General features: G+C 38.3%; 1 protein-coding gene across 1 annotated transcript in view; it reads left to right on the top strand.

Annotated features, from left to right (window-relative positions):
• Positions 1-4,332: 4,332 nt before the first annotated feature.
• Positions 4,333-12,874, top strand: part of C2CD2 (C2 calcium dependent domain containing 2) — a 145,244-nt gene continuing 136,702 nt past the window's right edge. The window contains exon 1 of the mRNA XM_036744152.1: positions 4,333-4,608. Coding sequence (XP_036600047.1) covers positions 4,333-4,608 — 276 coding nt within the window. The remainder of the gene's footprint in view (positions 4,609-12,874) is intronic.

Genomic DNA, 12,874 nt, shown 5'->3' with positions numbered 1-12,874 from the left:
CACTTTCAAAAAAGGACAGAGTCAAGGGAGAAAATTCAATAAAGGGGGATAGGTTAGGAAGGAGCAAAACATAGTCTTTCACAACATGAGTATTGTGGAAGGGTTTTACATAATGATAAGCATGTGGCCAATGTTGAATTGCTTGCCTTCTTAGGGAGGGTGGGTGGGGAGGGAAGAGGGGAGAGAATTTGGAACTCAAAGTTTTAAAAACAGATGTTAAAAAACAAAAAACAAAGTTTTTGAATGCAACTAGAAAATAAGATACGCAGGCAATGGGGAGTAGAAATTTATCTTGCCCTACAAGAGAAGAAGGGAAAGGGGGATGGGAGGGAGTGGGGTGACAGAAGGGAGGGATGACTGGGGAACGGGGCAACCAGAATATACGCCATCTTGGAGTGTGTGGGAGGGTAGAAAATTCATAATTCAAACTCTTGTGAAAATCAATGCTGAAAACTAAATATATTAAATAAAGTAAATTAAAAAATAATTAAAAAAAGAAAATTAGATTTATCTACCCAGCTGAAAAAAAGAAAAAAGGCATTTTCCGTTAGAAAAAAAAAGAACTAGTAGCAGTATTGCCAGGTCAAAATTGCTTTACAGAATGGTTGGATTAGTTCACCTGAAAAGAGATAGAGGCAAATCATATTGTTTAAAGATATTGTAGAACCTGAAAAAGAAATTATCATCAATAGTAAAACCATGTGCAGCAAATATCATAGCACATCAACTCACAAAAGCAAAAAGATGTAAATAAAATATCAAAAAGTGTAGCTTGCCTTAATGTTTCTATCTCAGAGCTGGACAAAACTGACACAAAGCTAAGAAGGGATAATATAGAACTCAACACACCATGTGGGAAAGTGGACCTAAAAGCCATACGGTATCTTGCAAATGTGCATATTAAAGCACATATATACATATATATATTTCATATTACCTTTACAAAAAGGACTATTAATTTGAGTTCAGAGAAAATATAAGTAAGCATAAAAATACTAATCATGTTCTTAAAAGGTCATAGCTCACAAATTACAATTAATACAGAAGGCAATAATATATTGAATAACAAGTGAGTCAAAAACACATTTAAAAATAACCATTAATAAGAGAATTTTAACAATGATTGTTAAGTTGTTAGTCATGTCAGTCATGTCCAACTCCTTATGACCCCCTTTGGGATTTTCTTGGCAAAGATACTGTAGTGGTTTGCTATTTCCTTTTATAGCTTTTTTATATAGATGAGGAAAATGAGGCAAACAAGGTTAAGTGATTTGCTCAGGGTCACAAAGATAGTAAGTTTCTGAGGCTGAATTTGAACTCAGGAAGATGAGTCTTCCTGACTTTAGGCCTGGTGCTCTATCCACTGCATCACCTAGCTGACCTTTTAACAATGATATAGCATGCCAAAATTTGAGATGCAGCTAAAGCGGTTCTCTGAAGAAGCATTACAATCTTTGAAAATATACACGATCAAAATAGAAAAAAATTGGGATTAATTAACTGAGTAGGTAATATAAGAAACTGGAAAATTAATAATCAAATAAACCTAAATGATCACAAAGAAGAATGATTGAAAATTAGAGTAGAAATAGATATATTAGGAAATAAAAAGCCTCCTGAAATGGTGATTAAAACTAAAATCTATTTCTTTGAAAGCACCAATAAAATTGAAAAACATTTAACTAACGTAATGGAAAAAAGACCAAGGAAAACCAAGTCACCAAAATTAAATGTGAATAATAGAGGAAAAATTAAAAAAAAAATGAGTTGTCACAATCTACTATATACAATTGCATCCTAGCAAAACTGGGAGTTTTAAGTGCCCAAATTAATAAAACATTAAGTACAGATTTTAAACAACTGAATATCAGAAAATGAAATTGAACTAGTTATGAAAGGGAAAGAGGAACTCTGGTCATGAAAATTTTACACGTGAATTTTATCAGCCATTTTAAAAAAACAACTAATGCCTATGCTATATTTTTGTCAAAAACTGAAAAAGAAAAATCCCTAGTAAATTCTGTTCATGAGACAAATATGCCTACACCAGGGAAGCCAAGAACAAGAACTATATACCACTATCAGTAATATAATGACAATGTTCAACAAAAATTTATTCTTCCATTTTTTTTCTCTTAAACTTTATTTCTAATTTCATTTTTAAAATCTTTTGCTTCATTTCCTCTAGCCTCTCTTGGAGTCCATGAGGCTGACTTTGTTTGCTTCTGAAGCTTTCCATTTACTTGTGAATTTACTCTTCTGTATTTGCCTTTTCAGCATCTCTTAATCCAGAATATTTCTTCAGTTTTCTGTGTTTCCTTCTGCTTACTCATGTTTCTAACCTCACTTCACACATTAAGACTTTGTGCTTGTGGAAGTCTATCCAGCTCTCTTGGATGAGTTGACCTTGTGTGGTCCTGTCTCCTCTGGTATCTCAGTGCCACTCCTGAAGCTCTTGTGAATGCAGTGTTTGGCACTAGACCTCTTCCTCTGCCTTAATTCCTCTCTTCTGTCACAGTCTCCTGGTCATACAGTTATAATGGTGATTAGATGCTTTACTGCCAGACCCAGGTTCTGTCCTAAGCCTCTTAAAAAGATAAGAAAACAAAAGAAACAAAAAACTACATTTAAGGGTTACACCAACTTTAATTCCCACACAAGGCAGAAATAATATTAATCCCATATGTGACAATTCACTTACTCTCAGGGAATTTTCTAAGTAGTTTTTAGGAGGCACGAATTTGCTGCTTCACATATGGGCTGGAGAGCACCCTTGAAGTGTGAAATTTACTTAGAAAAATAAATTCACAAAACAATAGTTCCCTTTGTCATACTTGTTAATAGGAAAATCTATATCTTGCTAGAATCATGAATGTTATCTGTAAAAAGAAAGTAGTGAGGAAACACCCCTCCCCTTCCCCCCATTTTCAATCTCAACAGCCTAAGAGACCTGCAAAAGGAACACTGGGGGACTCACATAAGCAGATGTTTAGTTGTGCTGATGCGGCTTTAGTAACAGTGACGTCCTGGTGACTTATAGAAGCTATACTCTCTCCTATCTCCTTTCCTACCTCAGCAGAAAGTTGCGAGGACAGAACCCCTTGCGTATTGGGGAAAATGGTGGGGGGCGGGGCGGAGAAACAAACGTCATTTTCCTGGGCGCTTCCAAATCGATAGGGCTAATGATACAACCTTTTCTTTTTTATTTGATTAAGTGTGCAAACCAGGAAGAACTGAGGAGAATTTGAAGGGCTGTAGCCGGGGAGTGAGTCAGGGAAGGAGGTAGGGGACAAGGTGAATGTGCATTCTTCTCCACTCGTGGGCGCCCTAGACTCAAGTCTTAGAGCGGGCAGTCCTGCAGGACGCTAAGACCTGGCTCCCGGGTTGTGTGATTGGCGAAAGCCAACGCGTAGCCTTGGAAGGGGATGGACTTGTTTCCAGTCTCTGGCGCCTGGCCATTTTCTTGGGTCTGGAGCGCGTGGGTGAGGCTTGTCAGAACCATGCCCCGCCTACTCGTTTTTCTCTGGAGATGTTGCTCTCCTTCTTTCTTTTCCTACCGCTTGGGACCTTTTGCCTGACACACCTTAGTTGCAGCCTGTGTTTGAGTCAGACCCGCAGGAAAGGTCCGTGCAGCGTGACTAGGGGAGTGGGAAGATTAGGGAGGGCATATCTGTGATTGCTTGAGTTGACCCATTTTCCCGCGGCTCTGGTTGAGAGGCGAAGCAGAAAAGCAGTCTTCCGCTAACATTTGAACCAGTTGTTTTTGCTGAAGAGGGTTCTCGGAAATTTTCTTCTTTATTTTTCCTTGATTTAGTTAGTTATTTATTCATTTATTTATTTAATGCTGGGCTTTAGTAGTGGCTTGTGAGTGCTCATTGTGTAGGTGTGTTTATTCCTTGCTTTACGTTGGCTATTGTTTGTGACTTTTGGGGATTTCTTCTTTAGTAAGTAAGCTCTACTTACCTTCACCCTGGAGCTTTCTCACTTTCCTACAATCCATTCATTTTCCCTATGAAACTAAAACTGCATTCGTACCAATTGATCAACTGTACTGGAGATCCTCTGAAAAGTGGTTTCTGTTACTAAAACTTCCAAGAAATAACTCGTTAATTCATTCTCCCTCTTCTTTCCTCCCTCTGTCCACCTTTTCTTTTCTCCATCTCTTTTACAGCATCAGAAACTTAACTTCAAGCCAGGTGTTCCAAACTGGATGGAAATGTCCTGATCTCACCATTCTCAAATGAGGAACGAGACTTTTGTGGAAACTCTGAATTTCCCACCAGCCTAGATGAGCAGTGATTTTTCAGAGAAGCTGGAGTGAGACTAACTGACATGGCTTGTCTAGGTTATTGGATTGACGAGATTCAGTGGCTAACCATGGTCATTCTGTTCATCATTGCCTTGGTGACTGTAAGCATGTATTTGGTGCAATATGCCTTGGTTATTGTTGGATCCAGTTCCTGCAGGATGTCAGCAGAATCCTTCCAGCCAGTACAGAAGGAGGATTTGGGTTTCTTGCTGAAATGGGTTCTATCCCTAAACAGCTGGAGGAGCCAGTGGCAAGTGGCTTGGGTTACAGCTTTGAATGAGGAAGCTAAACATAAAGGGGTGAGTTACTCCATGTGTGTCCACCACTATTTGTGAGGTATTAAGCATTGCTGGCTACTGGGCAGAGCATACAGATTTTTTAAATGACCCTGTGTACCATTGAAAATGAAACAACCTCCTGCTACTCCCAACCCCCAACCACCCTCCCCCTTCTTCCTCCCAGCCAAACTCATCCTCATATCCATTGGAAAGCTTGAGTTGTCACAGGGAAGGTATTAAATAGAAGTGAGCCTTGGGCTTGTGGAAAGACTGAAGTTTCAGGCAGCTCCTTATATAAAACAAGGAAAGAAAATGTTTGAAAAGAGAGAGTCAAAACAGAGGTGAATAGTATTAAAATGAATATCCCCTTGTGATGACCTTTCACAAGTACCTTGAGACTATATGGGTTTTTTTATTGATCTTTCTAAAAGGATATTTGGAATGTGTTCATAGTTTTGGATTTGTTTGTTTTTGTGTAAATCACTGATTCAGAAAAGGTTTCCAATTCCAGGTCAATATCACAAGGTGAAATCTTTGCCAATATGATATGTCATTTATGTTTACTTCATTGGCTGACATTAATAACTGTAATTCCCCCTTCCTTTTTACTAATTTGATATATTGATAAGTGCAACTTAATTAATTTGCATTATATTAAGTTCATAAAATGCAGCTTTTAGTCAAGTAAAATTTTCTTGTGATATAGTAAGTATCTGGTTTCAGAAATGTGAACTTTTCCTTGCTTTTTTTTGTCCCTGTTTTTCAAAAGTTACTGATTGTCACTATGGCAACTTTAGCATATGTTTTGTATACCTACTCAAGAGATAATGGCAGGAGGTAGATTAGATTACCATTTTGAGTCCCAAAGATCCTATGATATCTGGATCCCCATAAAAAGAAGCCATTTCTCATTCTCCATAATTGTCTTTGAGGGAGAGGGAATTGTGTGGAATTTTATTTTTACTAATTCTCAGTCAGGGGACCAATCAAAATACCATGAAAAGTTGGACATTATCTAATTTATTGTTAAAAAAAATTTTGTGAACTTAATAGTCATCAACAAATACAAGATGTGAAGATTAGAAAAGTACAAAAAACTGTGAACTTTTGTTACTTTTTAAAAAAAGACATAAAGAGTTTAACAAGGTAGTAACAAAGTAGCTCCAGTTGTATCTCTACCTGCATTTTTTCCCTTCTGTGGATTTCTAACCATGTTTTGTTATTAACTCTTTCCCCCTCATTATCCCCTAATCCTTTCTCCGTTGTATCAAATATGTATGCATACGTATATGCATACATCAAATATATATATGGCAAAACAGATCAACACACTAGCCATGTCTAAGAACGTTAAGAACATATATTTCTGTACCTCTCCATCACCTCTTCCAAAAGTTGCCTTATTTTTCCTTAGATACTTCTAGATTTGAAAAATGGGGAATCTTACACCTATAAAAATCTGAACTTTCCTTTGGCATTTGGAAAGAGTCAAATTGTATGTACTTAATTGAGCTTCAAATACCTTACTTAAAAAGTAGGGGTAATAATATTTGCACTGCTTACCTCATAGAGTTTTTGTGAGAAAGAAGCTCAGAATGCTATATAAATGTGAATTATTATGTAGAGCACATTAATTTTAATTTCTCAAAGGGCAGTGTGAGTTCCTGGTACTTCAGAGTAATTTTAAATTAAATCAGGGATATATGATGTGACTATAATGAGATAAGCCCTTGTGCTTGACATATTGAGGCATGATTCATAGTTTTGCATGTTGTTTCATTTCTAATAACATAGAACAGGGGTAGGCAAACTATTGCATTTAGGTTGAAGGTGGCAGAGATGTGGTTTTTAGTGTAATAGCGGTATTGCTCAGGCTAACCTTAGGTCAAATTGCAAAAAATTCATCTTTCCCTATCAGCGTTCCTCCTCCAAGGCCTGGGTTTCCTTCCTACTCCCTTTGATAACATTGCTAAGGTTTAGGTCAGGGCTCAGTGCCTGGAGAATTCTGAGACATCATTGCTATGCTGACCCTTCCAGTAACAAGTGAATTAACAGAAGCTTGGCCTGCGTTTGCCACTTTGGAGTTTTCAATTCTGGCCCTAAAGTAAGACAGCTATTAAGATACTGTAGTAGCTATGTAGGATAGCTATTAAGATACGGTAATAAGGTAAAATTAAAGTCTACCAGTGAAAGTTGAAATTTCTTGTGGTGGGGAGGGGTGTGATAGACTATTCCTTGTTTCTGGGGGAAAAGTTGGCTTATTTTCCCTAAGGTAAAGAGATCAAAGTGTCTGATTGGTTTATATAATAAAACAATAGTTCCATATCCTCTTGTGACAAGTTAGATGGTCTTTAAAGTCAGTTAGCTAACAAGCTCTTATTAAGCTCTTACTATCTGCCAAGTACTGTGTTAAGTGTTTGGGGATATAAGGAAAGGTCCTGACCTCAAGGAATTCACATTCTAATGGGGCATACAACATGCAAACAAGTATATACACAAGATTCTCTCTCCCTCTGCCACATATATAGATACATACATACATACATATATATATATGTATGTGTGTGTGTATATATATATACACATATATATATGTATTTATGTGTATATGCATACATACCTATATATGTACACACACACCCCTATATATAAAATACATACACATAAATATGTATGTAGAAAATGGAATTTGATCTGAATCTTGAAGGAAGCCAGGGGAACCAGGAGGTGTAAAGGAAGGAAAGCATTCCAGGCTTGGGGTACAGCCAATGAAAAGGCATAGAGTTGGGAGATGGAATTTCTTGTTTGAGGAACACCAAGAAAGTCAGTGTAGCTGGATCATAGAGTATGTGGAGGGGAGTAAAGTGTAAGAAGACTGGAAAGGTAAAATGTGAAAGACTTTAAAAGCCAAAGGACTGTTTTAAGACTTCTTAGTGGAAATTACCTTCACTTTTATTAAAAGAATACTGGTCTTGGAACTGGCCTTGATGAAACAAAACATTTCCTAATTGCATGACCCTGGACAAGTCGCTTAACATCTCTGACATGTTTTCATTAGTATAATATAGTGAAAATACTACCCCCACAGGGTTATTATGGTGAAAGGACTTTATAAACCTTAAATGGATAGGAAAAAATGAACTTTCATTAGATAGGATCATAAATGTAGAGTTGGAAGAAGCCTCAGAAGCCACCTATTCTGATTGCCTTATTTTATAGACAAGGAAACTGAGACCCAGAGAGTTTAAGTGTCTTGGCTCACAGTCCCACAGTCTAGTAGGCCTGGCCTGACCCAGGGCAGTTTAGTGACAGGCCTGGAGTCAGAAAGGCCTGAGTTCAAATCCACCCTCAGACACTTACAAGCTATGTGACCCTAGTCAAGTCACTTAACCTCTATTTGCCTTAGTTTCTTCATCTGTAAAATAGTGATAAATAATAGCACCTATGTCCCAGGGTTGTTGTGAGGATCAAGTAAGATAATAGTTGGAAAGTGCTTAGCACATTTCCTGGCACCTAGTGTTATATAAATGTTAGCTATTATCATTACTATAGATTCTAGGTTGTCTTCGGCTGGAAAATTGTTTCACCTTGTCCTTTTGTGGGTTCTGCTACTCCAGAATTCATCTTACAGCATGATTTTAAAGTTGTTTGGAGGAGAATTTGGGAGAGTTCAGGCAAGTCCCTGCCTTTTCTCTGCCTTCTTACTGAAATGAAAAGAGGTATTCTGAGGTCACTGAACAGTTAACAAAAGGAGGTTTATTTAACCATGATATTGTAAAGATATAAAATAAGGGTATAGTGGCACTTAGCTTCTATAGATTCATCCCCCCTTGTCTCCATATGGAAGCATATCTACTCAGTAGGACAGGATATGGTGACCTATATGGTCTTCAGACATTCCATAAGTCAAAGGAGCTTGGGTTCCATGTGGATGAGACCTTCTGTGCCAGGAAGCATATCAACCAATCAGATCCTGAGGATAGCTTTATCACCTTTTAGGAAAAATTAATTCATGTCACTTGAGACAAGGTATGGGGGAAACAGAGAAAACTCTTGTAAATAGTACTGCTATCACAATGGTCAATGGTTCATTCGTACAGCCACATATGGTAGTCTAGACAATAGGCATCATCTTGGTTTTTTTTATGTTTGGGCAGTTGAGTAGCTATACATGTCATTTATGAGTCTTTGCAATATTCTGGGGCTTGATGTCAGTAGCAAAATGTCATCCACAAACAGGATAGGAAGGGGCTTTACCATATGTAGGTCTAAAAGTAGATGGGGATATGGAGTTCCTGAAGAGGATCATTACCAGTCTCTCTAATTTCTACCCTTGTGTGTATGGAGCCTGTTTCCAACTCCTTCCTACATACTGGATTCTCTTTCTAGTCACTGCTCTAGGCTCACCTCTAAGAGAAGGGGTTTCTTTAAACCGATAGTGGTGAAGGAACAGAGGAAATTGAAAACTGACTGAGAATTTTCTCTTGCTTCTCTTTACCAAGCCTCTTTCCTCCAAAACAATGCTGACTCATTCTCTGTCCAGGTTTCTTTTTATTCCAAATTATCTTAATCTTTTCCTTGCTTTGGCTGATCATTGATAATATGTATTAATAACATTTCTTTGGTTCATCTTGAACCTTCAACTCATTATCCTATCTGTGTGGTAACTGATCATAATCTCCCCCTCACATGCCTTTGAACAAATGAAATATTATACAGACCAGAAATGCATTGGAATAAGCACAGTTTTATCTTGATAGTAGCTTTTATAGGGTACAAGGACAGACATGCAAAAGAAACTTGAAAGAAACAAAGAGAAACTTTGAAATGGAGATATGCATTCCCTGGTAGGAGAGATTAAGAGGAAGAGTATCATCTTTGTCACTCTTGGCAAACAGTACAGCTACAGTGTTTCTAATGAGATTTTAGGTAGCCTTATGTCATTCAGTCACAGTCCACTCCAAAAGTCTGTCGTCCGTGTCCCCCCCCCACCCCCCACCCCCCCGTACCACCCGCCCCCGCCATTCTGGGAAGTGGTGGTAACAGTGACAGTGATGTTACTGAGCACCTACCAAGTGAGCCCATCTTCTCTTCTTTTTCCATATATGTGTGCCATGAAGAACCTCACATTTCAGCCTCTGATATTCTATTATTGAAGGTTCTCACAATGGAGGGTATAGCATCATGGTTGAAGCTGCTTGCATACAGAAGTAGCTGCAGTCTTGTTTACCTCTACACACCATCTTTTCATTGTTTTTTTTTTTTAAAGATATTTTTATTGATGCCGTTTGTTTCTAACATCATCATAGTTATCCCAAGTGTCTCTCTTCTCTTCTCTCTCCCAGAGAGCTATCCCATATGACACATAGTATTTTTTAGAGAGGGGAAAATATCAGTACAATCAAATAATACACTAAAAAAAAAACCTGAAAATAAGTCCAAAGTGTATCACCTGTGGACCTCCATGAAGGGGTGGGTTGGGGGTGTCTTCTCATATCTCATCATTCAAGTCCTGCTTGATCTTCACAATTTTGTTTTATTTACTTTTGATTTTTTGGCATGGAGTTTTTCTTTCCATTTACATTGTTATAATTATTATATATATTGTTTTCTTGGCTCTGCTTATTTTACTCTGTATCAGTTAATATAGACCTTTCCATGTTTCTCTGTATTCATCATACACATCATTTCTTACAGAACAGTAATGTTTCATTACATTCATGTACAATTTGTTTAGCCATTCTCTTTACTTTAAATATTTTGGTGTATATGGAGACTTGCTTCTTATCTGTGGTGTTTTGGGGATATAAGCCAAATAATGGAGTTTCTATTCCAACGGGTATGGATATTTTCATCAATTTATTTACATAGTTCCAAATTGCTTTCCAAAATGATTGTATCACTTCGCAGCTCCACTAACAACGTATGTCTATCATTCCACAAGTCCTCCAACATTGACTATTGTCATTTTCTTTCCTTTTTGCCAAGTGAAGTGAAGTGACGTGAAGTGATGTGAAGTGAAACCTCTTGGTCATTTTGATTTGCATTTCTCTTATTAGTGATTTGGAGCATCCTTTCATGTGATTGTGAATACTTTGCAATTCTTCTTTAGAGAACTGTTCATATTCTTTGACTAATTGTCTATTAAGGGATGCCTATTAATCTAACATCTATTTGTTAATTATTTACATATCTTGGATACTAAACCCTAATCAGAGAAATTTGATACAAAGATTCTTTTCCCCCATTTGACCACACATCCTTCCTTATCCTAGGTATGTTAATGTGTCTGTGTAGAAGCTTTTCAATTTCAATTAATCAAAGTTATCTCTTTTATAATTGCCTCTATTTCTTGTTTGGTTAAGAATACATCTCCTACCCATATCTGCGGGAGATGTATGATCTATTTCCCATATCTTTTTTATAGTATAATCTTTAATATTTGGTTGCATATCCACTTCAGGGCAGCTAGGTGATATTGAGGGTTAGGGAGATGAGGTGTAGGAACCCCAAAACTGGATTTCCCAGACAGGGTCATTGAAAGGGAGTACCTCTCAAGGACCTGAGTGCTGGAGAGTGTCGTGGCCTCCTGGAGTGAATTCGAGGACCCAAGCATTCTTTAAGTGAAGGTGGCAAAGATTTATTACGCTTTTCAGTGGGCAAGAGTTCTTAGGGAATGTGCAACCTTAGAGGGGTACAAGTTTTTATAGGATTTTGGGGTGAAACCTGCCAAATATGTTAATTAGGTATTTTGGGGTAGGATTAGGGAATGGTTAAGGGGTGGTCACTTCTTAAAGGAACATGCACTTTCTTTATCTACTGCACAGGTATCTTACCCAGAGTTCACTGGGAAATAGCCCAAGGTGCAGCTACCTGGAGGTGTGGTTCTAGGCCTGAAATGTCACTAAGTCAACTAACGGTCAGGGCTGACTGGAAACATCAAGGTTGCTTCCATCAGTGTCTTGTTAGACAAGATGAATGTAAGGGAGTATACATATGTCTGAGTCTAGCATGCATATGATAGGGCAATGAGTAGTGACCCAGTACACAGCCAGATTAGCATGTACACAGGGAGTCCGGACCAATAAGTTCTATATGTAGGTGCAGCTGGCTACTGTGTCAGGAGGAGAGATAAGTATTTTGCTAGGGCATGCTGCCCTTGAACTGGAGGGCAATGGCCTGAGACAGTATTTTGAGGCTAGGGAGAGATATGATTTTAGAACTGGATGTGGTTTTGGAATTGGTGTCCAGGCACAGACACCCAGGCAGAGGCTAAGGAGAAATGTGATGTTAGAATTAGGGTCCAAGCACAAGCACCCAAGCACCCCCATCAGTGGGTAGTGGGTTGAGTGCTGGGCCTGGAGTCAAGAAGATTTGAGTTCAAATCTGGCCTCAGACACTTACTAGCTGTGTGACCCTGGGCAAGTCATTTAATGGGTTTTTTTTTGCCTCAGTTTCCTCATCTGTAAAATGAGCTGGAGAAGGAAATAGCAAACCACTCCAGTATCTTTTCTACGAAAACTCTAAATGGGGTCACAGAGAGTCAGACACAAATGAATAACAATATCCATTTAGTCTACACATCCTCTTCAATGCGGTCTTTTTCCTTTGTTCATTGTAGAAATTTGGGCCTTGACCACTACTCATTGTGGTAGTTTCACACTTTTTACCTATTGAGAAATTGCAACTCTCTCCACCAACAGGAAGAAGAGAGAGAGAGACTATCTTTTCTACTGGAGGAAACAGTCCCCAGTGATCCTTGGATCAAAATACAGATTTCTGTCACATCCAGCAAGTATCTACCTCAGATGTCCTCTAACCCCTTGTGTAAAGATAGCTACATAGGAAATCCCTCTTGTCTTAAGACTCTACTGCAGTGGTGGGATTCAAATGAATTAACAGCCAGTTCTCCTGGGAACAGCCGAGGCACCGCTCCCACCGCTGACATGGCGGCACAGGCCCTGCCCCCACTGAACTCAACCTAAAATTAGGTACCAGTTCGAACCAGCTCGAACTGGCTGAATCCCACCACTGCTGTACTGTAATCTTCCATGACAAGTGGTGAGCATTTGTCTCCCTAGTTAATACATTTCTTGGTTTTATTAACAGAAGTCATTCAACAAAATTATGTTTGAGTTTTTCAGGGAATCTTGAATGAACTTGACATGTACATTGGTGGGACTAAGTTAGAAGAGAGCCTTCAAGGGCAAGTTTTGCCTAACTAAATTAAAAAGTGAAATTAGTCAGAAAATAATATTCACAGTGATATCTCATGTTCCCAATACCT

This window comes from Trichosurus vulpecula, chromosome 2 (assembly GCF_011100635.1).
Source record: "Trichosurus vulpecula isolate mTriVul1 chromosome 2, mTriVul1.pri, whole genome shotgun sequence".
Lineage (NCBI taxonomy): Eukaryota > Metazoa > Chordata > Mammalia > Diprotodontia > Phalangeridae > Trichosurus > Trichosurus vulpecula.
The sequence above is the reverse complement of the archived record's forward strand: the minus strand, read 5'-3'. Positions and strand labels throughout refer to the sequence as shown.